This window comes from Ranitomeya variabilis, chromosome 6, assembly GCF_051348905.1.
Source record: "Ranitomeya variabilis isolate aRanVar5 chromosome 6, aRanVar5.hap1, whole genome shotgun sequence".
Classification (NCBI taxonomy): Eukaryota; Metazoa; Chordata; class Amphibia; order Anura; family Dendrobatidae; genus Ranitomeya; species Ranitomeya variabilis.
Genome location: NC_135237.1, coordinates 318,760,604 through 318,788,209, shown reverse-complemented (window position 1 = coordinate 318,788,209; position 27,606 = coordinate 318,760,604). Strand labels below are relative to the sequence as shown.

The 27,606-nt window shown below is 42.4% G+C and overlaps 1 protein-coding gene across 1 annotated transcript in view; it reads left to right on the top strand.

Moving 5' to 3' along the window:
• The window catches only part of PHLPP1 (PH domain and leucine rich repeat protein phosphatase 1), a 118,389-nt gene extending 106,126 nt beyond the window's left edge, over positions 1-12,263 (top strand). Inside the window, exons 14-17 of the mRNA XM_077269745.1 lie at positions 1,093-1,212; positions 1,780-1,974; positions 2,925-3,153; positions 9,967-12,263. Coding sequence (XP_077125860.1) covers positions 1,093-1,212; positions 1,780-1,974; positions 2,925-3,153; positions 9,967-11,118 — 1,696 coding nt within the window. The 3' untranslated portion in view covers positions 11,119-12,263. The remainder of the gene's footprint in view (positions 1-1,092; positions 1,213-1,779; positions 1,975-2,924; positions 3,154-9,966) is intronic.
• The last annotated feature ends 15,343 nt before the right edge of the window (positions 12,264-27,606 follow it).

Genomic DNA, 27,606 nt, shown 5'->3' with positions numbered 1-27,606 from the left:
TTTTGTGCGGATCTGCAGCGTTTCTGCACCCTTCCATTATAGAAATCCGCAGTGGTAAAAACCGCAGAAAATCCGCACAAAATCAGCATCAATTCCGCATAAAAACCGCACGAAATCCGCTGCAAATCTGCACCTGTGGTTTCTGCCAGGAGATGCGGATTTTGTGCAGAAAATTCTGCACCCCATTCCTCAACGTGTGCACATAGCTTAATTCTAAAGTGTACAGGGCCTCTAAGAGCCCAGTGTTTTACACTCTCAGATGCCCTTGTAGCACCCATATTAGCATATTATATTGGTCTCATAAATTCCTATATAGATAAACTGCAATGCCAGAGAACAGGACAATGTTCAGAATTTGACCTGGTGCATACTTATGTGTGTTGCAAGTTACAAATTTGGGTAATTGATTCCTGAAAAGCTTTGATGCCGATTTGCGACACATTTACTGCCCATCTGATCTAAATGGCACTATTGAATAGCGTTTAGTGGCAGTGGTGATGTGCTGGGGACGGCTTACTAGTTATACCCAAAACTTGTCTCTGGTTGACTGAATACCGGACTATGTGGCACTGAAGTGAATGTGCCATAGATAAAGCTGCATGGACATCACATGGACTGCACTCGGACCAATGTCATTCAAGAGGACTGGTTAGATGAGTGTTTTGCTTTGGTTTTTTAAACGTACAGATTCAACTTGATAAAAATTGCAGCATGCAGAGTCGGCCGTTTTTGGATGACTTGTCTATTCAAGTCTATGGGTGTGCAACAAAATCAGATCCCAAACAGATCAACCCTATAGCATCCGGTTTTTGGGATACCCTGCAGTTTTTTTTAAATCGTTAAGTACTTTTGTTCTTGTAATTCTTACTAACTGCGGTTGTATGTGTAAAAACAGATGCAATATGAATGACAATACAGATGAAAAACTATCAGTTTCTGAATGAAAATCACATTTAAAAACCATGTCGTAAACCGATCTTTAGTATCAGACCGTGAGCATATTCAGGCCTAACAGGTGAAATCTATCACTTGCGCTCTGTATCAGGAAATCTATCCCTTTATGATAATCTGATGTGTTCTTCTTTTCTACAGCAGTAACATTCGATGTTTTAAAGTGGACCAGCCTTCGTGTGGATTCTCCGCCAGTGAAGCCTCGGGGGCGCCTGCTGTATGGAGCCATGGATGCACGGAGGCTTCGGGAATGAAGAATAAGTAAGTCCCGGGTTTCTTATCATCTAGCTATATATCAGGTGAGGTCTGGGGGTTTATGCCTGGGCTGACTGCGACTTAGTCATTCACTGTGCGTGGCAGAAATAGTTTCTCACGTGAAACTCGAGATGAGGACTTTAAAAGCAGACACAGCCGCAACGTCACGCTGTAGCCTGTCCTTTCCCCTCTGCCTTTGTTGGTTGCGGTTACCAGGAGACCGCTGTAAGTGATGCGGGTCGCCTTCACAGCACAGCATTGAACACAACTTCAGCAAGTAGGGTCCCACATTTCATCAGCATTCATTGGTGGCTGAAAGGTTTTGCTTTCAAGTGTCTGAACGGAGTGATGTCATCTATCCGGAATGTTAACCGCTTGTCTGCCACCTGCCTAACACTTCCACACGGTCCTTTTCCCACAGGATCCGTCCTTGCAACTTTTTATTTCTTACATAAGTAATCCACCCTTCTCCCCCTTTTTAGTTATTCTTTATCTTTGCACTTCGCTAGATGCTTTTGTGCACTGTTATGTTCAGTATGTGCTACATTTAATCCCATTTTCCCTGTTTTCCAGGCTGTGTGTAGCTTCCCTTTTGGTGAACAATTTCTGTGATAACCGTGAAGCAGTGTATGGTGTTTTTGATGGCGAACGCAACGTAGAAGTGCCCAGTTTGCTGCAGTGCACCATGTGTGATATTTTAGCTGACGAGTTGCAAAAAACCAAGAGCGAGGAGGAATACATGGGGAACACCTTCCTCGTAATGCAGAGGTAAATCTAATGGGTACAGAGACCGCGATGTGTGTACATTAGAAGGCTACTTTCACACTAGCGTCGTGCACTGCACGTCGCTATGCGACGTTACGGCGCACCGACGCTAGCTGTGAAAGCGGCGCACAACGGGGGCAGCGGATGCTGTTTTTCAATGCATCCGCTGCCCCATTGTGAGGTGCGGGGGGGCGGAGTTCCGGCCGCGCATGCGCGGTTGGAAATGCTGCAGACGACGCACCAAAAAAACTTTACATGCAACGTTTTTTGGTGGCAACGGTCCGACGCAACCGTCGCACGACGGTTGCGACGTGTGGCACTGCGTCGCTAATGCTAGTCTATGGAGAAGAAACGCATCCTGCAAGCACTTTTGCAGGATGCGTTTTTTCTACAAAACGACGCATAGCGACGTGCAGTGCACGACGCTAGTGTGAAAGTAGCCTTAGCCATCGTTGTCTTTTCAATATTCACTTTGTAGCTTTTTTTTAGCCTATTTTATGCCGAATATAATATAACAACCATACTGTCCTTGGATAGCACGTTGCTTACTGCTGGCCAGTCTAACAAATAGGTTGGGTCCATGTTCCGACTTGTGTATGCCCTTGTTCCATCTCATGTATGAAGCCAAGCCCATAGACAGCGCTGTTCTGACAGGGGCTCCTTATAGATATAGGACTTCCCCTGAAAGACTCCAGGATCAACAGGCAATGCCATGTCTATGGAGACTGCAAAATAGACAACTTGGAGAGAAAAAAATGTCCAACTGGTTGGATACTTCCAGAGAGCAAAATTACAGGCAGATGTTCCAGAGAGTGTGTTTGTAGACAGAGATGTATCTATAGATGGGAGATCTTCTTCTCCCTTCCGGTATTACCGGACAGGCTTGTTCCTTCTCAGGAAAAGCATTCTTGCTAATAGTTTGTAAAAACAAATAAATTCACTATTCCTCGTAGGAAGCTGGGCACTGCTGGACAGAAGCTTGGAGGCTCTGCCGTTCTATGCCACATAAAGCATGATCCGATGGACCCCGGAGGTTGTTTCACGCTGACCTCTGCCAACGTGGGCAAATGCCAAACAGTGCTCTGCAGAGACGGGAAGCCACTCAACCTATCCAAGGCTTACACTGTTAGCTGTGATGAAGAACTGAAACGCGTGAAGCAGCATAAGGCCATTATCACAGAGGTAAACAAATCTCATTAGGAGAGCCTTACACCCAAAGTAACCTTTATAACTGTTCATTTACAATGTTCCCCCATGTTTATGGAGCATCCCCTTCAGGATCTGTGAAAACAGTGACTATATGACAGAGCTTTTATCTTCTCTTGATAGTTGAATTTCTACTATAACCCCTTCCTGACATCAGACGTACTATCCCGTCGAGGTGGGGTGGGCCCGTATGACCGCCGACGGGATAGTACGTCATCATCGATCAGCGGCGCTCACGGGGGGAGCGCGGCCGATCGCGGCCGGGTGTCAGCTGCATATCGCAGCTGACATCCGGCACTATGTGCCAGGAGCGGTCACGGACCGCCCCCGGCACATTAACCCCCGGCACACCGCGATCAAACATGATCGCAGTGTACCGGCGGTATAGGGAAGCATCGCGCAGGGAGGGGGCTCCCTGCGGGCTTCCCTGAGACCCCCGGAGCAACGTGATGTGATCGCGTTGCTCTGAGGGTCTCCTACCTCCCTCCTCGCCGCAGGTCCCGGATCCAAGATGGCCGCGGCATCCGGGTCCTGCAGGGAGGGAGGTGGCTTACCGAGTGTCTGCTCAGAGCAGACACTTCGTAAGCCTGCAGCCCTGCACAGCAGATCGTCGATCTGGCAGAGTGCTGTGCACACTGCCAGATCAATGATCTGTGATGTCCCCCCCTGGGACAAAGTAAAAAAGTTAAAAAAAATTTTTTCCACATGTGTAAAAAAAAAAATTCCTAAATAAATAATAATAAAAAAAAAATATATTATTCCCATAAATACATTTCTTTATCTAAATAAAAAAAACAAAACAATAAAAGTACACATATTTAGTATCGCCGCGTCCGTAACGACCCAACCTATAAAACTGCCCCACTAGTTAACCCCTTCAGTAAACACCGTAAGAAAAAAAAAAAAAAACGAGGCAAAAAACAACGCTTTATTACCATACCGCCGAACAAAAAGTGGAATAACACGCGATCAAAAAGACTGATATAAATAACCATGGCACCGCTGAAAACGTCATCTTGTCCCGCAAAAAACAAGCCACCATACAGCATCATCAGCAAAAAAATAAAAAAGTTATAGTCCTGAGAATAAAGCGATACCAAAATAATTATTTTTTCTATATTTTAGTTTTTATCGTATAAAAGCGCCAAAACATAAAAAAAATGATATAAATGAGATATCGCTGTAATCGTACTGACCCGACGAATAAAACTGCTTTATCAATTTTACCAAACGCGGAACGGTATAAACGCCTCTCCCAAAAGAAATTCATGAATAGCAGGTTTTTGGTCATTCTGCCTCACAAAAATCGGAATAAAAAGCGATCAAAAATGGTCACGTGTCCGAAAATGTTACCAATAAAAACGTCAACTCGTCCCGCAAAAAACAAGACCTCACATGACTCTGTGGAGCAAAATGTGGAAAAATTATAGGTCTCAAAATGTGGAGACGCAAAAACTTTTTTGCTATAAAAAGCGTCGCTGGTTTCACACTTGCGTTTTTGTCTGCAGCGTTTTTTGCACAAAAAAACGCATGCGTTTTTTCCCTATATTTAACATTGAAAACGCATACGTTTTTTTTGTACGCGTTTGGTCGCGTTTTCAAACGCATGCGGTTTTTTTCTGCATGCGTTCATTTTCAGAAATACAACCTGCAGTATTTTCTTGCGTTTTTAAGCACATGCGTTTGTTTGCGTTAAAAACGCATGCATTTTTATCGAAAAAAAACAGAAAACACACTGAAAAGCCACCCACCACCATCAAGGTGATAAAGGGATCCAAACCTTAACCCTAACTCTACCCCTAACCTCACCCCTAACCGTTTAATGAACATTTTCTGACAGTCATAGTGCCACGTATTTCAGTGCCACGTATTTCAGTGCCACGTATTTCAGTGCCACGTATTTCAGTGCCACGTATTTCAGTGCCACGTATTTCAGTGCCACGTATTTCAGTGCCACGTATTTCAGTGCCACGTATTTCAGTGCCACGTATTTCAGTGCCACGTATTTCAGTGCCACGTATTTCAGTGCCACGTATTTCAGTGCCACGTATTTCAGTGCCACGTATCACATATTTCAGTGCCACGTATTTCAGTGCCACGTATCACGTATTTCAGTGCCACGTATTTCAGTGCCATGTATTTCAGTGCCACGTATTTCAGTGCCATGTATTTCAGTGCCACGTATTTCAGTGCCATGTATTTCAGTGCCACGTATTTCAGTGCCACGTATTTCAGTGCCACGTATTTCAGTGCCACGTATTTCAGTGCCACGTATTTCAGTGCCACGTATTTCAGTGCCACGTATTTCAGTGCCACGTATTTCAGTGCCACGTATTTCAGTCACGTTTAGGGTTAGGGGTAGGGTTAGGGTTAGGGCTAGGGTTGGAGGTAAAGTTAGGGTTAGGGTTTGGATTACATTTACGTTTGGATTAGGGTTGGGATTAGAATTATGGGTGTGTCAGGGCTAGGGGTGTGGTTAGGGTTACCGTTGGGATTAGGGTTAGGGGTGTGTTTGGGTTAGGGTTTCAGGTAGAATTGGGGAGTTTCCACTGTCCAGGCACATCAGGGGCTCTCCAAGCGCGACATGGCGTCCAATCTCAATTCCAGCCAATTCTGCGTTGAAAAAGTAAAACAGTGCTCCTTCCCTTCCGAGCTCTCCCGTGCGCCCAAAAAGGGGTTTACCCCAACATATGTGTTATCAGCGTACTCGGGACAAATTGAACAACAACTTCTGGGGTCCAAGTTCTCTTGTTATCCTTAGGAAAATAAAAATTTGGGGGGCTAAAAATCATTTTTGTGGGAAAAAAAAGATGTTTTATTTTCACGGCTCTGCGTTATAAACTGTAGTGAAACACTTGGGGGTTCAAAGTTCTCACAACACATCTAGATAAGTTCCTTGGGAGGTCTAGTTTCCAATATGGGGTCACTTGTGGGGGGTTTGTACTGTTTGGGTACATCAGGGGCTCTGCAAATGCAACGTGACGCCTGCAGACCAATCCATTTAAGGCTGCATTCCAAATGGCGCTCCTTCCCTTCCGAGCTCTGTCATGCACCCAAACAGTGGTTCCCCCCCACATATGGGGTATCAGCGTACTCAGGACAAATTGGACAACAACTTTTGGGGTCTAATTTATCCTGTTACCCTTGTGAAAATACAAAACTGGGGGCTAAAAAATCATTTTTGTGAAAAAAAAAAAAAAGAATTTTTATTTTCACGGCTTTGCGCTATAAACTTTAGTGAAACACTTGGGGGTTCAAAGTTCTCAAAACACATCTAGATAAGTTCCTTGGGAGGTCTAGTTTCCAATATGGGGTCACTTGTGGGGGGTTTGTACTGTTTGGGTACATCAGGGGCTCTGCAAATGCAACGTGACGGCTGCTGACCAATCCATTTAAGTCTGCATTCCAAATGGCGCTCCTTCCCTTCCGAGCTCTGTCATGCGCCCAAACAGTGGTTCCCCCCCACATATGGGGTATCAGCGTACTCAGGACAAATTGGAAAACAAATTTTGGGGTCCAATTTATTCTGTTACCCTTGTAAAAATACAAAGCTGGGTGCTAAAAAATCATTTTTGAGAAAAAAAATAAAAATTATTTTCACAGCTCTGCGTTATAATCTGTAGTGAAACACTTGGGGGTTCAAAGCTCTCAAAACACATCTAGATAAGATCCTTAGAGGGTCTACTTTCCAAAATGGTGTCACTTGTAGGGGGTTTCAGTGTTTAGGCACATCAGGGGCTCTCCAAACGCAACATGGCGTCCCATCTCAATTCCAGTCAATTTTGCATTGAAAAGTCAAATGGCGCTCCTTCCCTTCCAAGCTCTGCCATGTGCCCAAACAATGGTTTACACCCACATATGGGGTATCATCGTACTCAGGACAAATTGCACAACATTTTTTGGGGTCCAATTTCTTCTCTTACCCTTGGGAAAATAAAAAATTGGGGGCGAAAAGATCATTTTTGTGAAAAAATATGATTTTTTATTTTTACGGCTCTGCATTATAAACTTCTGTGAAGCACTTGGTGGGTCAAAGTGCTCACCACACATCAAGATAAGTTCCTTAGGGGGTCTACTTTCCAAAATGGTGTCACTTGTAGGGGGTTTCAGTGTTTAGGCACATCAGGGGCTCTCCAAACGCAACATGGCGTCCCATCTCAATTCCAGTCAATTTTGCATTGAAAAGTCAAATGGCGCTCCTTTCCTTCCGAGCTCTGCCATACGCCCAAACAGTGGTTTACCCCCACATATGGGGTATCAGCGTACTCAGGACAAATTGTACAACAACTTTGGGGGTCCATTTTCTCCTGTTACCCTTGGTAAAATAAAACAAATTGGAGCTGAAATAAATTTTGTGTGAAAAAAAGTTAAATGTTCATTTTTATTTAAACATTCCAAAAATTCCTGTGAAACACCTGAAGGGTTAATAAACTTCTTGAATGTGGTTTTGAGCACCTTGAGGGGTGCAGTTTTTAGAATGGTGTCACACTTGAGTATTTTCTATCATATAGACCCCTCAAAATGACTTCAAATGAGATGTGGTCCCTAAAAAAAAATGGTGTTGTAAAAATGAGAAATTGCTGGTCAACTTTTAACCCTTATAACTCCGTCACAAAAAAAAATTTTGGTTCCAAAATTGTACTGATGTAAAGTAGACATGTGGGAAATGTTACTTATTAAGTATTTTGCGTGACATATGTCTGTGATTTAAGGGCATAAAAATTCAAAGTTGGAAAATTGCAAAATTTTCAAAATTTTCGCCAAATTTCCATTTTTTTCACAAATAAACGCAAGTTATATCGAATAAATTTTACCACTAACATGAAGTACAATATGTCACGAGAAAACAATGTCAGAATCGCCAAGATCCGTCAAAGCGTTCCAGAGTTATAGCCTCATAAAGGGACAGTGGTCAGAATTGTAAAAATTGGCCCGGTCATTAACGTGCAAACCACCCTTGGGGGTGAAGGGGATAAAGGGTTTTGTTTTTAGAAACTTTTGAGAAAATCTGCAATGAAGTACAATTCATTGCAGGTAAATGGGATTTTAGAAAACCTGCATGTAATGCACCACAAATAATTTTGTCTTCTAAATTCTCTGTATGTCTATGGAGTGCGAGAGGACCTGGAGGAGAACTTGCAGATTTTGTCCGTAAAGGGATTTGCACCTAGGCAACAGTGCTAACCACTGAGCCACCGTGCTGCCAATTCAAAGATAATCTTCCCAGAGACTCGGGGACAAAAACCCAGACAAACCAAACTCTTACTCACCCCTCCCTGGGGCCACACTGCCGCCTGACATTGCACTGCTCTTTATCTGATGCCGCAGTGCCATCACGTTGACAGTGCTACATCCAATGCCTGAGCTCAGCTGCAGTGCTGTCAGTGTGACGTCACCACAGCTGCCAAATGGCAAAGACCAGAGCAACTGCAACAGGCAGCGCTGGAACCTTGAAGGGTGAAAAGAGCTGTGGGTTTGTTGTGTTTTTTCTTAAATCCATGCTAATTTGGGGGAATAATCTTTGAAAGGTAACAAACCCTCTAATTTTTATTAGACCTCCCATTTTATTGCCCATACACTAACTGCTCGGTGCGTACTCTCCTTGTAAATGCACATCCCTTGTAAAACTTTCAATATCCGAACATCTGTGTTAAGCTGTATCCAACTGCGTGTATATTGGAGGTGTCACATTTCAGTAGAATGAGGTTTTTAATTCCCCAATGTTTCCTAATGAACCCCTAACACATTAGTATGTCTGTTAGTAAAGTGGGGGCCTGGAAAGTGAATGCATCCTGCTACTCCAAACCTGTTATCCCGTACAATAGCCTCGCCTATCAATTGTCCACATTGGAGTACAGTGTGTGGCTTGTTTCGGGGCTCATTACATAATATCCATTTGTATCTCTTAAATGTCACATTGCATTATATTGCTTTGCGGAATACACGGTTTTCCAGTTATTGGCCAGCATGGTGTGAGGTGTAAGCTGAGAGCTCTGCTGACATCTCTATGACCCTTGAAATAGGAAGGTTTTCATGAGATGTAAATGAAATGTCAAAGCTGTAGGGATTTGTTGTCGCAGGCCTGGGATCTGAGCGATTCAGCACCATTTGAATAAGTGGCTCATCCTGTGCGCCGGTCCCAGCATTGCAGAACAGTTCTCATTCATCCCTTTCCTCTTTGTGAAGCTATTTTCTTCTCTCTTGCCATCATGAAAAAAGATCTTTCCCACCCTCCCGTCCCGTGCAAAAAGTAATTGGAGCATAAATAACTCTGAACTGCAGATGGCTGGATAAAGCCGCTTTCTAAAATGGCATCTACTACTTGGTTTAATACTGGCGTTTAACCCTTACACTGCTGAAGTTTTATGACTAAATAAAAAAAATTGATTTCATGCCAGAGCCCCCTGAAATGATTAATGCAGAGAATTACTCTTTAAGCTGATGGGAAAGCCAAATTAGATACAGAGCATTACTGATAACCAAAACGCAGCAAAAAACCTAGTGCAAAACATAGTGCCATCTATTGCTAGGTAAAGATGTTTAAGCGGAAACCCTTTCCTCTCGGTGCAGGTCAGTTTGGTGTATGGCAATGATGGCGGGATGTTACGGAGCAAGTGTTACACTGTATATATGGTCTAAAAAGGCAAAATGCTTTTGATCCAAATTGTTTTGGTTTTTAAGGTTCTGTTTTTTTTTTTGTTTTTTTTTTTGTTTGTTTTAGAATCATTTCTAAAATGTCTTCCCAAAATTGTTTTCCTTTAGTTAATTTTTTTTCTTTTTTTTTTTTAGGATGGTAAAGTGAATGGGGTGACTGACTGCACACGTATCTTGGGGTATACTTTCCTCCATCCCAGTGTTACTCCGCGACCCCATGTACAGTCTGTGGCGCTAACACCACAAGATGAGTTCTTCATTCTTGGAAGCAAAGGTTTATGGGATAGCATTTCAGAGGAAGAGGCTATTGAGACCATACGGAATGTCCCCGATGCTCTGGCAGCTTCTAAGAAGTTGTGTAGCCTAGCTCAAAGTTATGGATGTAACGGGAGCTTAAGCGCAGTGGTTGTACAGCTGAATGTTACAGAAGATTGCTTCTGCTGTTGTGAACTTAATGGTGGTATTCCTCCTCCCAGTCCGGGCATTTTCACACCGTCTGTCAATGTTATTAAGGACCGTGCTCCAGAAAGTTTAGGCATGCCATCTTCTAGCAGTGGCTTGGCCTCTGAAATAAGCAGTGAGATTTCCACCTCAGAAATGAGCAGTGAAGTTGGGTCCACGGCCTCTGATGAGCCTCCTGCAGTTTCACTTCATGAGAACGGAATTGGCACTGTAGGTTGCCCTAGTGAGCAGCGATGTACACTGCATCCTGTTTGCCTTTCGAGTTCCTTTCAACGTCAGCTGTCTAGTGCCACTTTCTCTAGTGCCTTTTCAGACAATGGTCTTGACAGTGAGGATGAGGAACCCATTGAAGGTGTTTTTTCTAATGGCAGCAGAGTAGAGGTGGAAGTGGACATTCACTGCTTCCGTTCCAAGCATGGCGGATTACCTGTACCCATACCTGTGCAAGAACCTAGTGATGAGGGCATTGTTATAAGCGCCAATGAGGATGACCTTGGTACATTAACTAAGAGGCAGGACTTTTCCTCCAATACACTTGGCCGCCAGAGAAGAGCAAATGGTTCAGTGGCGCCCTCTGAGAAGAGTCACAACCTGATTGAAATTGCTGCAGATGCACCTTTTCGAAAGACTGGTGGTTATTTTGCTGCACCTGCCCAGCCAGATCCTGATGATCAGTTTATTGTACCTCCAGAGCTTGAGGAGGAAGTGAAGGAGATTATGAAGCAACATCAGGAGCAGCAGCAACAACAGCAACAGCTGCAGCTTCAGCAGCACAGACAATATCAAATGGACCAGTTACCAGACTACTATGACACACCACTATGACACTTTCATTGCTCATTGAATGCATTTTAATAGAACTCCCTGAGCTTCCCTTGCTCTCCCGGCGATCTGGGAAAAGCAGAATTTTAGGTACTTATTATTTTCAGCCCAAGCATCTGTGCTCAACTTCCTTTTAAACCTTAGTGACCACCCAATTCTCGCTCCTCCTATACTATTTTGTCACTTACTTACAGCATACCCTTTTTTCTTTTTAAACTAACCATCAACTTTCCATCTAAAAACTTTAACAGCCTTTTAATTACTGTTTTCCATAAGATATCATGTTTAAGGAAAATTGAAGTTTGAAGATTTTGATGAAAAAAAAATTTAATATATTGCAGAGAAACAAATAATACAGATTTGTAATATTTTTTAATAAAAAAAGTAGTTTTGTTTATTACAAAAAAAAGGCTGTGTGCGGAGATGGTCAAGGCTTGTAACATACAATTCCTTTTGGAAGTGAGGATGTGAGTGACGCCTGTTGGGTATGAGAGGGACTGTGGGAAGTGCTAGACATTTGTAGATCAATATGACTTTAACTCTTAGGAGTTGCTTACTCTTTCCGGTGACCTTAAATCACGGAGTTTCACTAATTTTCTCTGAGAGAACAGCTGATTAGGAAATTATGACTTTTTCACTGCTGGACGAACCTGTTGGGGGGCAAACAAGGCGGCTTCTCCTAGCAGTTGAAGGGTCAGTGTATATAGCCGATGTATAGTATTCTTTATGACACACCGTGTGGTGGTGCCGCCGTCAGAAGGTTGTTTTTGCTAAATGGCCACAACAGGACTATCTCAGTTGACGAGTGCATTACTGGGGAAATTTAATATATTTTTTAGCTTTGAAAAGGCACAACCAGCATAAAATTGCTACAAATTGAAGGTGTTTTTATATCAATCAAGCCCACAGTTCATTTTAGTGGCTGTGTTGAAAAATGTGATTTTTCTGGAACAAAAAATAAAATGAACAATATATCCGCTGGACCATGTTCTCCCTCCTTTTCAAGACTGTGTTCTGTGTTGCTGCAACCACAATCCAGCATGATTGTACGAAGCTCACGTAGATTCAGCTTTACCAGAGTTATATCAATGCTGAATGCACAAATGAAAAATGTCATCATTTTTGGTATAATAAACCTCAAACTTTACAAATAACACCGCATGTTGTCCCTCGTGCACTTCTTGACTATGAACGGTTGAAGCCTTTCATCAACACCACTATTTCCCTAAATATTCCATGAACACAACACTTGGACACAGATGGAATTTCAATTGCAGATAGATTAGTTCTATTCTTATTTATTTGTGGGCCATAAAAGAACTGTGAAATGCCACTATGTGTTAAATCAAATCCAACCGCCTGCCATTGAGTATAGCAGATATAAAGATGGTTTTACCCGAGAGGTGTAGATATATTAGGCCTCTTTATTGGCCAGATGATTAGAATTCAGATGCAAGCTTTTGAGATGCTTTGTCTCCTCCGTAAGGCACGGTTTGCTACAGAAACTTGTACAGTATATATAATATATAAACTCTCCAAATCATTGTTAGCTACATATATTGCGATGCATTTAATTACATCTATATGCTAATTGCATATTGTGAAGTTTAGCGACTCAAATTATACATGATATGCGAAAAAGGAGAACTGAGTCAATGCTAATTTATCAAAAGTGAACACTTTTGATAAATTTAGCATTGACTCAGTTCTCCTTTTTCGCATATCAGAAACTGGTATATCACAATACTTATGAACAGGGCTACAAACCTTAGAAATTCTGTACTACCCAGTGCCTGAGGAAGAGAATGAAAGGGGGTTTGTTCACCAATATTTATTTATTTTGTTAAATGCTTGTATTTTGGGCTTAAAATAAGCCTGTTACACTGTATTGCTGGCTGCAGATCGAGTTAACTGAGAATCTGTGACTTCATCCTGATGATCCATTGCTAGAGTTTGGAACTATTTTAAGTTTCTCCTTTGTTTTCTTTTTAAGATACTTAAAGCTGATTTAAACACAGACTTTGACAAAGTTGAATCTGCATCAAAGCAGAGCGGTGCAACATTTTTAATGAAACACAATTGGAAAAGTTATTTTGCTTTAGCCCCAAATACTGTATTTTTCAGACTATGACGCACCTTTTCCCCAAAAATTTTTTAGGGGAAAATGGGGGTGCGTCTTATAGTCAGAATGTACTTACAAGTAGTGTGGTGGCTGCAGAAGTCACGCGATTCTGTGGCAGTCCGACTCTACAGGGCGATGATCACACTCCCTTCTTAGGGTGGTGTGGCAGGTTGAGCAGTGCTCTGTGGTGCAGGTGGGCTCTGCCGGCACTTTGTGGAAGCCCAGAGCCCCCCGACACATCCATTACTGCGATGCAGTAGCCTCTGGGAAAATGGCCGCCGGGCGCAGCGCATGCTCAGATTGAGATCTTGGCAGTAATCGATGTACAGGGCACCGCCGAACCTGCCGCACTAGCCTTGGCTGGTATTTCCCTGAGGCCACCGCATCACAAAGCAATGGATGTGCGGGAGCTCCGGGCTTTCAGAAAATGTCAGCGGAGCCCCTCACCACGAGCACTGTCGTACCAGCCTGGGATGGGAGTCATATCACCGGACCACCGAACACCCCCTGTGACCACACTCCACCAGCACTGCCAATCTCCCCCGGTAAGCCGAAGTCTGACTGGAAGACACACCCATTTGATACATTAATTTATTTTCCCCCTATTTTCCTTCTGAAAATTTGGGGTGCACAGTCCTCATAGTATGATCACTGGGTCTGGAGGAGGAAGCACTATCAGTGCTTCCTAATATGTACACAAAATACTTGACACTGATCACGGTGTACGCAACCATTAAGAAGGCAAACATAACAAACTAAGCTTATTTTTCTTTGTGATACCTGAAAACGGGCACCCCATCCCCACAGCTGCACAATCACCTGTAATCTGCTTACTATACAGTGGAATTTTAGATTGTCAATGAGTACGAGTAAGCGTATAAATCAGACGAGTGCAATGTGAGAAAATATCACATTGCACTCTGACCAATGTTTGTAAATCAGTCAATGCTCATATTATGGATTACGGCGGACCCTTTTTTAATGGTTTTAAATGGGTAAAAGGGTAATTTTCTGAGACTGCTTTTTAAAAGTAAAGCACTTTTCTGTTTGATTTTTTTTTTTTTACATTCCGGGTTAGTATTGGGGATGGTTGAGAGAAGTCTCTCCATTATTGACCCTTGGGCTTGGACATCACACAGCTGACATCAGCCCTACAACCATTGCACGGATTGCCAACACGCCAGGACAATTGGGAAAAGCTGTGGCTAAGTGCCAGATTTGGCGAACATGATGGATGCACCATTTCTGGAGTGGCTGAGGGCCAGTGTTATTGGTCTGGGAATGGGTCAATATCATGGCCCCTTCCCATCCTATTATCATCACCCCCCAGCTGTCTGTCTGCTTAGCCTTGGCTGGTATTTTAAAATAGGGAGGGGCCCAATGTAACGATTTGCTCTTTTTTTTTGGGGGGGGGGGGGGTCACCCATTTTTTTTATAGCCAGTAAAGGCTAAGCAGACAGGTGAGAGCTGATATTAATAGACTGGGAAAATCCATGGATAGTGGCCCCTTCCCAGAACAAGAACACCAGCTGTTTGCTTTCCCTCAGCACGTTATTAAAAATAAAAAAATGGATCCTATGCCATTTGTTTCCAATTATTTAATGGGTTTAATAAGGCTAAACCCTCTTTAGTGCCACATAAAAGGCACTAAAGGGTGTTCATATCACAAGCGCTCTTCATATAATAAACGATTTACAGGACATCTATCCTATGTATTGTATCTTTGTATAAGATCGATTTATTAGTTTGTAAACTAGCTTTAAAAGAGAGAAATACTGTATGTAAAAGCTGATGTTAAAAACACATTGCATGTGCATGTTATACGGATGCTAGGTGAGAAAAATCGCGTTGTACTCGCATAGAGCTAGTCTTACTTTTCTGGAGTAACATCGGACCCTTTTTTTTTTTTTTTTTTTAAATATACCCTAGTGTGACTCTAGATCCACCTGTAAGTTTTGCCGGGTTGGTTGAAAAACGTAGGGGGGACCCCACATCGCATTTTTCTTTTATTCATTGTCCCCTGCTCGCGCTGCTGCCGGCAGAGCAGGGGACAATGGATGAAAGCAGCATTCAGCACCACACGCAGGAGAACAGCGCTTCCCTGGTGGCCATCCATGCACACGGAGGACAGTGTACACTATTCTCGGTGTGTACATGTATGGCACGTTTTGCGGCCCGTGTGTCCGGTGTGCGTAGACCCATGCATCTGAATGGGTCTATGTGTGTCCGTGTCTACGGTGCATGAGAAAACACGTACCGGAGACTCTGACGTGTGAAACTGGCCTTAAAGTGTAGTCTGCCCAAATGGGTATAGTCAATGGGCGATTCAGAAGTAGTAAAACCAATGATCATTTGAATGCAGGTTTAAATTAAGCAAATGTGAAATGACCAATGATATATTCCCATGGTTGTCATGTAGATAAAAGCATGGCCATTTCTTCAGAAATTTGGCATGTGTTCTAGCCTGGATCGTATAGCCGATATAAGATGCAATTCAACCAAGGCTTAATATTCATAAATCCATATGGCCACTACTAATGTAATAACCCTACTTTAACAATCCTAGCATATTGTGTCCTACTATGGAGCGCCTTGACCCCTGTCACAGAGAAATAACTTATGCGGTTCACCATAGAACACAGCTCATGTCTATGAAGCGCCATACATTAAGGCATTACGTCGGTAACAAGCTGGAAATTACGTGTCAACCACAAATGGAGTGCAACATTACCCGAAGTGATGCATGCGCACCAATGTGGAATTCCGCACCACAAAGGAGCACAAAGATTTAAAAAAATGCACCAAAAGAGGTTTCAATAGGTAAAATGGCTTAGAATGGACAAAATAAGTAAATTTAATTAAACCAATCCCCAATAATTATCACTACTACATGATGTATATAGAAAATATAATGCTTCACTCTAGCTTGAAATTGCAACATGTAGAAGGAAAAGTTATGGAGTTATTAAAATCACAGGAATGCTAGACATGTTAATAATATGCAAATAAAAAAATTAAACATTTTCAGCAGCGAGTGGGCGCCACATGCAGAAATACACACACTTACATGCCTTGGCTGTTATCAATGAGGTTATTAATGGTTTTTTGTTGGACTGTTCTGCCACACTGAATGCATCTGTGCACCGAAAACATCAAGAACCGCTGCTGGCAGCTTCCTTTTACAATTGCCAACCAATGACATCTAAGATGTTCTCAATGGGTGACAAGTCCAAAGACTCTACAGGCCATGATAGCATGATTAATCAATGACCTAATTGATAGCATGCCAAGATGTGTGTATGCAAGTATTTCTACTCGTCCGCTCATACTCTTTACTAAATATATTGAGATACTTTTGAATTATTGAAATTATATAAGACTTTTTCTTCTTGGTGTTCCAAGTTTAGTGTTGAGTGCATATATTAAACAAAGTGTCTAAAATGTACAGTAAACTTGCTATAGTGAATATAATACATTCACACAGAAAATGTATTGCTCTTGTGCATAGTAACCTTGTGTAATAAACAGTGTAAGCTGTCTGCCACCTACTGGCGACATGGGATAAAAGATCCTGAAGACTTATCTGTATGATGGGGAAGATTAACTAATCATATACAATGATAAATATATAAAGCCCACTACGTCCTTTAAGGTAGGAAAGAATATGGTCACATCACAGCACATCAATATCTGATTATCCAGAAAGAAAATTGATTCAATAAAAGCACAAGGCTAGATACTCCATGCTGAGATCAAGAACAAGTACATAATTCATGACTAAGTTTAGAGAGCTGTAAAAAATGTTTATCATGAAAAAATGATACAAAAATATTTGAATAGTATCTGAATGAGCAAATTTAGCCTTTTTTTTTATTTTCATACCGTTTTTTCCTTTAATTTTTTTTGGGCTGATAGTGGTGGGGCAATAAGGAATGTGGGGTTTTGTTTCTATTTTATTTTTATAACACGAAATATCTACTTAAGTAGCTATTTAACATTTGTTCCCCTTTCCGTAACCATTATTGTTATATATTGGACAAGTGTTTTGTTTTCTTTTTTTTTTTTTTTGAGTTAGTAACAGTGATGTGGATTAGCAGCAGCTCTCTTTTCCTTTTATTTATGTATTTCTTTTTCATTCATTTAACATATTCTGTACCCCATAAGGTCATAAAAGATCTGGGGAAATTAAGGAAATTTAACCCCTTCATGACCTTGGATGTAGCCAAATGCCCGGGTTGGTCAGTACTTACTGACCTTGGATGTATGGATATGTCCTGGTGATTTGCACGCATAGCTGACATGACCGCTAACACCCGCCACTAACTGCCAGGAGCGGTGCCTGCACCGCTCCTGACAGTTTAACCCTCTATATACTGCAATACATTTAGGAGGAAGGCAGAGGGAGGGGGCACCCTCTGCTCTCTAATCATCGCCCAGGTCAGAGCATGATATCTGGGTCACCAGACTCTAGCAAGCTGGTTAGAATGAGCTAACTAACTTTGTCTCCAGCACTGACAGTTATAAAATGAAGCATAGCAATGCAGGAGCTTTGCTGTGATAACTGCAAAAAGTAAAAGTCTCATATTAGAAAAAAATAAAGTAAAAAATATATATTGTACTAATAAATATATATTTTAAAAAAAGTACGCATATTTGGTATTGCGGCATCCGGAAAGACACGACCTATAAAACTGTCCTACTGTTTAAAGCCTTCAGTGAACACTGTCAAAAAAAAAAAAATGGAAAAAAATAATGCTTTTCCTGTTCTCCAATCCTGACAGCACCATGGAGGATGTCCTTCTTAGGCTAGGGTCACATTGCGTTTATGGCTGAGCGCTAACGGACAGCGTTGCACGGGGAAATTAACGCTGTGCAACGTGTCCGTTAGCGCTCCCATTGCCCGCAATGTTAAAGTGCATTGCTAGCGCGTGTCATTTTCGGCACGCGCTAGCGATGTGCCGGTCTTTTGTAGCGCGCCTCGGACGCTGCTTGCAGCGTCCGCGGCGCGCCCGAGGTCCGTTCCCCGCTCTCGCAGATCGGGGATCTGCGCTAGCGGGGACGTTTAACGCGACCCCGAAAAAGACATTGCGTTAGCGCAATCCGCTAGCGCTTAGCGCTAAACGGATTGCCCTAACGCAATGTGACCCTAGCCTTATTCTCACTGGGACAGGAAACGAGTGGTTAAAAGGACCCTCCTATCTCCACCCCTCAGTGTTTTTTCCTGTCCCAATGAGTATAGGAACGATGAGAGGAAGCTATCCCTGGCTGCAGCGGGCAGATCTGCATGGATCGGAGGGCACTGCCTTTCCCTTCCTGCTAGCAAGAGATCTGCGGCCAACACCCTCCGATTGGGGGTCCCTCAGCCTACCTCCGTGAAGTGATTCTCCTGCGTTGCAAGCCGCTTCCTCCTGCCTGGAGGCTCTCCGCTTGGGCCTCTGCCTCCGGCACTCTGCAAGCCCTGCGGGTGTGCTTCTGGTGTGACCTCCAAGAATTGTCGGTAGATACATAACTCCCGGATATCCCCAAGATCCTTGATTTTCTGCAGACAGGTTTCAATAAGGGTCTTAGACCAAGTACTCTTAAGGGTACAGATCGCGGCCTGTAGCATATTTTTCGACTCTCCCTTACCTACCCACCCCTGGATAGCTAGGTTCTCCAGAGGTATACAGAGGCTGAAACCTGTAAGGAAGTCTGTCCCACCTTGGGACCTAAACCTAGTGCTAAATGCACTTTGTAAACACCCATATGAACCAAAAAATTATATGGACATTAGTAGGCTCTCATTTAAAACTGTCTTCCTGGTAGCAATCACATCGGCCAAAAGAATAGGGGAATTACAAGCCCTATCCAAGATCCGAATTTATAGGTGTTTGAGGACCGACTGGTTTTGAGGCTCGACCCAGCATTCCTCCCCAAAGTAGTATGAACTCCAAACATGAATCAGGAAGATGTTCTCCCCTCCTTCTGCCAGCACCCTAGAAACCCGAAGGAGCAATCCTTTAAATGCCTAGATGTTAGAGAGATGGTTCTACAATACCTAGAGGCAACCAGGGACTGGAGGCAGGACAAAAACTTGTTTGTGCAATATGGGGGTTCAAATAGGGGTGAAAGAGCTGCCAAATCCACAGTAGCTAGGTGGATCAGATCCATGATTGGTCTAGCCTCTGAGGGAAAATCTCCAGACACTTAGGGCCCATTCAACTAGGGCCACAGCTATTTCTTGGGCTGAGGGGGGGGCTTCAGTGGATCAGATTTGTAAAGCCGCAACTTGGTCAAGTCTAAATACCTTCTCGAGACATAAGCTAGACGTAATCTCAGGGCAAGTGGCCTTCGGTAGGAAGATTCATCATGCAGTGGTCCCACCCTAGATCACCATACTTTGGTATTCTCTATGGTGCTGTCAGGATTGGTGAACTGGAAAACAGTAATTTAACCTATTGGTAATTATATTTCCAGAATTCATCCTGACAGCACTACTAGTTCCCTCCCATCTGAGAAGATTTTATACTAATAATGACGTAACGTTTGTATAAAGATTAATACATTTTATGTTGCATCCATCCACATGTAATTTGAAAAGACACTGAGGGGTGGAGATGGGAGGGTCCTTTTAACCTCTCGTTTCCTGTCCCAATGACGATAAGAGGGACATCCTCCATAGTGCTGTCAGGATGGATTCCTGGAAATACAATTACAATTACCGATAGGTCTAATTACTGTTTTTCATCATATCGTTGAGCAAAAAGTGAAATAAAACGCGATCAAAAACATAAATGTAAATAAAAATGGTACCGCAAAAAGTAAGCCACCATACATCTCCATCAGCAGAAAAATATTTATGCGTCAATTAAATCTGAGAGCTATAACTAATTTATTTTCTATAAAAAAAAAAAAGTTTCCTTGTGTAAAAACTATATAAAAGTGGTATTGCTGTAATCGTACTGACCCGAAGAATAAAGATGCCTTATTGACTTTACCACATGCGGAACGGTATAAAAAAAAAAAAAAAAAACATTCCTGAATTGCTGGGTTTTTGTTCCTTCTAAAAATCGGAATAGAAAGCGATAGTCATGTGCCTGAAAATGGTTCCACTAAAAACATCAACTCGTCTCTCAAAAAACAAGCCATCACGTGACTGTTTGCAGCAATATGGAAAAATCAAAATATGGCGCTGCAAAAACTTGTTTTTGCAAAAACAGCGCCTTTCAGAAGACCTGTAGAAGTGCGAAACTCTTTGTCCGACACTTCTCATGTTTCTTTCTGAAATCCCTGCATTTTCAATAATAGCACTACCGTACTTTATGATATTGTCCAGGATGGTAAAATAAAAATGGACTGCTATGTGAGTGCTGACATTTCTTCCTCTCCTTGGAAGATATACATACACCTTCCCACCTGCTTGTTTTCCCTCTATCTCCGCCCTTCTCTGGCTCTATGAAACCAGAGCTGTCAATCAAATGAGGGTGGTGGAGATGGAGGCACTACAGGCAGGTGGGAAGGTGTATATAAATGACTGGCCCTACCATGAGGCACTGAACAGCAGGACTTAGTTTGCACAGCCATTCTGAGCTGACAGTCCCTTTAAATTTCCACCTCTTGTGCTCATTAGTACCCTACAAGACTTCTCACACTTAGGATTTTCCACTGTTATGATGTTTAAAGTTTATTTGGAGACTCGTGCAAGAATTCAAATCTTCCAACTCTCGTGCCACATGAATGTATAGGGCAAGTTCCCCTTCCCTGCTTCTTTCAATAATAGACTTTTAATTAAGGGATTTTTTTTACACAACAAGGGAAAGGGAAGATAAAATGTGATAAAGACAGTATAGTACAATTACAACAGTTAGGATGATAAAAGAAAACTTTTAACGAAGGAAAAACCTGAGCAAAGAATGAAAAGGTGAGAGAGAGGAATTGTATGGAAAAAAGGATAATGAGGAAGATATTTATTTGGAAAGGTATTCTTATTCAGGGAAAAACAAGTTCAAGGAAGACCATATAGAATAGAATTTAAGGCTACGTTCACATTTGCGTTGTGCGCCGCAGCGTCGGCGCCGCAACGCACAACGCAAACAAAAACGCAGCAAAACGCATGCACAACGCTGCGTTTTGCGCCGCATGCGTCCTTTTTTTGATTGATTTTGGACGCAGCAAAAATGCAACTTGCTGCGTCCTCTGCGCCCGGACGCGTGCGCCGCAGTGACGCATGTGGCGCAAAACGCAAGTGCGACGCATGTCCATGCGCCCCCATGTTAAATATAGGGGCGCATGACGCATGCTGCGGCGCCCGACGCTGCGGCGCAGACCGCAAATGTGAACGTAGACTAAGAGTTGTTTCTTAACAAGTAGCTTTGTTACAGCAAATATAAGAATGGAAATATGTTTTACCTTCTGTGGCTGTGAATTTGAGTAGAGGTAGAAGAGCTAGTATGGGGAAATTTTAACCGTAGAGTTGTTGATTTTATTCAACAATTTAAAGATCTCTTTCCAGATTAACCCAACTTTAGGACTTGTCCAAAGGTTATGAAATAAGTTGGCAGTTTCTGCAACATGAATCAGAGTAGTCCACAACAGTTTTCTATAGTCTGGCTTGCGTAAAAAACAGCGAGTTAAAAATTTAAAGTAGTTTTCATGCAAATTAGCGTTTACATTAGTTATGTTATTTAAATTTCCCTTTTCCACATTTGTGGGGTGGAATGTGAGTTCAAATCAATTTCCATATTTTATCATAGGTTTTGATTTTTCAAAAGGTATGTCAGATTTAGAAAAAAAAAAAAGCGTAAATATTCCTTCTGCTCCAGATATTATCATTTGTGAGATTTTTCCAATATGGAAATAAAATATCTCGGGAGAAGTTTGGGTATGGAGAGTTTCTTCCTGATATATTTTCTAAGCTCAAGAAAATTGTAGAATTTCTCTTCTGGAAGATTATGAAAAGTTTTTAGGGATAGGAAATTTATAATGGATTCATTTTTTTGGGCCTGTAAATAGAGCAGAGTGATTTAAGATTCCAAATTTTTCCCATTTGTCGGTAGGAAAATTAGGAATGGCCACATGAAATGGAGATAAGGGAAGTTTATCCGATGGGTAGCTGCTTTTGTAATATTGTATATTAAAAGTAAAATTCTTCTTGTGAATTCTGAGGCTTGTCTTCCCTTAATGAACCCTACTTCATCAGAATGAAATAGTATAGGCATGACTTTAATCTTTCCAATTATTAGATTAATGTATATTTTTATGTCTGAGTTTAGAAGAGAGATCAGCCTGCAGTTCGACATCGCCTCAGAATTACTATTTGGTTTTGATATAACAACAATGGCTATTAGGAATTCCTTTGGGAATAGGCCATCGTTGGCGGCTTGATTAAACATAGATGTTAAGGGGGTGGAGAGATGATGTCTAAATAATTTATAATATTCGTTGGGTATTCCATCAGGTCCAGGGGATTTTTCCTGCAATTTCTTGAAGGCAATATCTGTTTCGTAAGTAGAGAAAGGGGAATTTAATTATTTAATTTCTTCAGAGTTTAATTGCTGGAGTTTAACTTTTGAAAGGAATTGATTTATTCCTTTAATATTTGGCTGGGTAGTTTATCTTCTTTCAGATTGTATAGGGAAGAATAAAATGTAGCAAATTGTTCCGCTATATCTTGCGGGTGTACATAGTTGATTCCATCTTAATGGAAATGACCCTTGATTTTATACGTTTTTTTTCTTAACTTTATTAGCCATGAGCTTAGTCATTTTATTGTGTGAATAATAATGATTAGTTTCATGTAATTCGTAACTTTGTCACAATTATCCATAAGCATGGATTTATGTTCAGCTCTAAGACTTAGTATGGCAAGGTGAGTTTTTTTATTTTCATCAGATTTTGTTGATTTTCCACTTCCTTGCTAATCTTTTGAGTAATTTTCTTTAGTTTTCCTTTTGTGTTGTGCATTGAGTTGGATAAGGATCCCTCTAAGTACTGCCTTATGGGCATTCCAAATAGTACTAAGTGAAATAGTATAGTATAGTATAGTATTCTCTTGAAAGCATAGTTTAATGGAATTATCAATATTTTCTCTATAGGGTGAGGAGTGAAGCAAAAGGAAATTACGGTACACTTCCATGTTTTGACATAGATATTTGATTATGCAGATCTTAAACAAATTTTGATGGGAGCATGGTCTGACCAAGAGCTGCTACATATTTAAATCTTGAATTTTTGGAGTGTTTATAGTTGTCAGAACCATGTCTATTCTTGAAAATGTCTTGTCAGAGTAATATGAATTTTCCCTTGAAGTCTAGTTTAACCCCTTTCTGACATAGAATGTAATAATACGTACCTGCTCCCTGGCCCTTATTGACCAGGGACGCCTTATTAAATCTACTCGATCACACAGGCTGTGCGCTAGCGATCGCCGCCGGGTGTTAGCTGATTGACAGCTGACACCCAGCACTAAGTACCAGGAGCAGTTCTGAACCACTCCTGGCACTTTAACCCCCTAAATGCTGCTGTCGAACTCGATCGCAGTATTCCGGGAGCCGGCAGAAGGATGACAGCCCCTCTGCCCTTGAATCGGAGATACCGCAGCGTGACGTGGGGTCCCAATCGTTGCCATGGTGACCCGATATCCGTTTTTCTTTTTTATTAAATTTGCAAAAATTATGACATTTCTGGGTTGTTGTTTTTTTTTTTTTTCAGTCAAGATGGGGTCATTAATGTGGAAAAAAAGAATTTTTTTGAATGTACCAAATGGCTGCAATGAAACAGAGTGAAAAATTTAAAGGGGTCCGAATACTTTCCATACCCATTGTAGTTATGTTGAAAGGGAACCTGTCATGTAAGATAACACTAACCTGCAGATATGGGGTTAATCTGCAGGTTAATGGCATTCAGACATTGGGCGGTGCCTGCACAGAGACACACCCCCCAACACCCAAGCCCCCCCCCCCCCCCCGCTGCTGGGAGGAAATTATCTTTTTGCCCCAGCAGTGTCTGGCTAGCAGTCATAGGGGTGGCACCGACACAGTTTCACTTACAGCTCAGTGCCTAGAGAGCCATGGCTATAACCATGTCAACATTAGAGATGGCTGTCAGTCACTGCCGGGAGCGCGATTACAGCCGCCGATCTCTATACACTGAGCTGTAACTGAAACTGTCGGTGCCACCCCTATGACTGATAGTCAGACACTGCCAAGTGAAACAAATTACCTCCCCCATCGGCACAGCACCACCATCCTGATGCGATAGCATCGGGCCTCCATCATAGTATATGGTATTTCTCTGGAGCCCGTCTCTCTCCACTCCTTGCACCTCTGCACTCAGGAGCCCCGAGATCAGCAGCATGGAGAGCAGCATCTCCGGGATCCATCTGCCGTGTGCGCTTGCTCTCATCCATGTGAGCGGCGATCAGCACTCTGTCCCACCAACATGGCCGCCGCCACTCGGCGGGAGGAGTGAGGGGAGACGAGGGGGCTGCGGGGAGGAGTGAGGTGAGACTGGGAGCAACGGAGAGGAGTGAGGTGAGACGGGTAGCGACGGACAGAAGAGAGGGGAGACAGGGAGCAACAGACAGACTGGTACCACCAGCGGGTGCCATATTAGAATACCCATCACTTGGGACTTCCAATATGGCGGTCGGCGTACTTCCGGTGTGGCGTGGTGCATTGTGGGATTCGAGGACGTGCAGACTGAAGAGGATGACAGAGAATTTAAGGTAATTATATAAATAGATGTTACATTGCACTAGATATCATCTTATCCTTCACAGGGCCAGAGTTTAAAGGCACAGTCCATGATCTACACGTGTCTAGTGGCAGAGCATAGTATCTCCGCTCCATTGAAGTCATCTAGACTGAGCTGCAAAACAATCCATGGGCAAGTGTGGCCTTTAAGTATTTAAGTATTATCACCAACAACCCCTAACAAAAATTACAGCCACACAGAGGCCTTTTTTTTTCTATATTTTTTTGCAGTTGCTTTCAATTTTTTTTTTTTTTTTATCTCCGTGAACAAAGTTCATTTTTAATCTGTATAAAAATGTGCTAAAAAGTGCACTGGAAAGCCAGTGCTGACCATTGAATTAATTTGATTAAATGGTTCAGTGCATCTAATAATCATCCTGATGGCTCAAGTGCACTCTTTCACCTGGTCACGGAATTGTATGTTACAGCAAGGGACGCATACAATTTATCTGCAGGTAACAATGGCGATTTTGTGCTCACTAGGGCAATACTGACAAGTAAAAACTAATGAGCACTAAGCTATGTTCTTTAGCATTAGTACTAGTTCAGTGCACATGGGATTTACAATGTTTCTCGTACATACAGCTAAAAGAGACTTGACAGCATAACCAGGGTTGGATGAGGCTAGGGAATGGTGAAAATTAGCAACTGTTTAAGCTTGGCTTTCACATTAATCTATGCTTTTGGGGGTTTTCTTCTAATTTACTATGTATATTACAAATAAATCTTAAATTTTCAGCAGTCATTGTGTGGTATCATATACACTGCGCAAAAAAGATAAAGGGAACACTTAAACAACAGAATATAACTCCAAGTAAATCAAATTTCTGTGAAATCAAACTGTCCACTTAGGAAGCAACACTGTTTGACAATCAATTTCACATGCTGTTGTGCAAATGGATTAGACTACAGATGAAAATTATTATCAATTATCAAGACACACTCAATAAAGAAGTGGTTCTGCAAGTGGGGACCACAGACCATATCTCAGTACCAATGCTTTCTGGCTGATGTTTTGGTCACTTTTAAATTTTGGCTGTGCTTTCACACTCGTAGTAGCATGAGACGGACTCTACAACCCACACAAGTGGCACAGGTAGTGCAGCTCATCCAGGATGGCACATCAATGCGAGCTGTGGCAAGAAGCTTTGCTGTGTCTGTCAGCGTAGTGGCCAGAGGCTGAAGGCGCTACCAGGAGACGTGGAGGGGGCTGTAGGAGGGCAATTACACAGCAGCAGGACTGCTACCTCAGCCTTTGTGCAAGGAGGAACAGGAGGAGCACTGCCAGAGCCCTGCAAAATTACCTCCAGCAGGCCACAAATGTGCATGGGCCTGCACAAACTTAGAAACTGACTTCATGAGGAACGTCTGAGTGCCTGAAATCCACAGATGGGGGTTGTGCTCACAGCCCAACACCATGCAGGATGCTTGGCATTTGCTACAGGACACCAGGATTGGCAAATTCGTCACTGGTGCCCTGTGCTCTTCACAGATGAAAGCAGGTTCACACTGAACACATGACAGACGTGACAGAGTCTGGAGACGCCGTTGAGAGCCATCTCCCTGCAACATCCTTCAGCATGACCGGTTTGGCAGTGGGCCAGTAATGGTGTGGGGTGGCATTCCTTTTTGAGGGCCGCACAACCCTCCATGTGCTTGCCGGAGGTAGCCTGACAGTCATTAGGTACCGAGATGAGATCCTCAGACCACATGTGAGACCATATGCTGGTGCGGTTGGCCCTGGGTTCCTCCTAATGCAGGACAATGTCAGACCTCATGTGGCTGGAGTGTGTCAGCAGTTCCTGCAAGATGAAGGCATTGAAGCAATGGACTGGCCCGCCCGTTCCCCATACCTGAATCCAATTGAACACAACTGGGACATCATGTCTCACACCATCCACCAACGTCACGTTGCACCACAGACTGGCCAGGAGTTGGTGGATGCTTCAGTCCAGGTCTGGGAGGAGATCCCTCAGGAAACCATCTGCCACCTCATCAGGAGCATGCCCAGGCATTGTAGGGAGGTCATATAGGCACATGGAGGCCACACACACTACTGAGCATCATTTCCACTGAAGTTGGATCAGCCTGTAACTTAATTTTCCACTTTGGTTTTGAGCATCATTCCAACTCCAGACCTCTGTGGGATATTAGTTGTGATTTACGTTGATAATTTTTAGGTTTTGTTGTTCTCAACACATTCTACTATGTTATGAATAAAGATTTACAACAGTAATATTTAATTCAGTGATATCTAGGATGTGGGATTTTAGTGTTCCCTTTATTTTTGTGAGCAGTGTGTGTGTGTGTGTATATATATATATATATATATATATATATATATATATATATATATATATATATATATATATATATATATATATATATATATATATATATATCTCTATCTCTATCCAGGGGGGGAAATGCAGCAGCTACTGGTAAATTTCAAAAATAAAAATGGATGAAAAATAAAAGTAAAATTGATTAAGACTGTAGGTTAAGGGTTTTTGAATATCCATATTGAATCAGGAGCCCCAATATGCCCCTTATAATGCTGCATAAAAGGTTAATGATGGCCCCACAAGATGCTCCATAGAATATTATGCCCCATATAATGCTGCACAAAGGTTGATG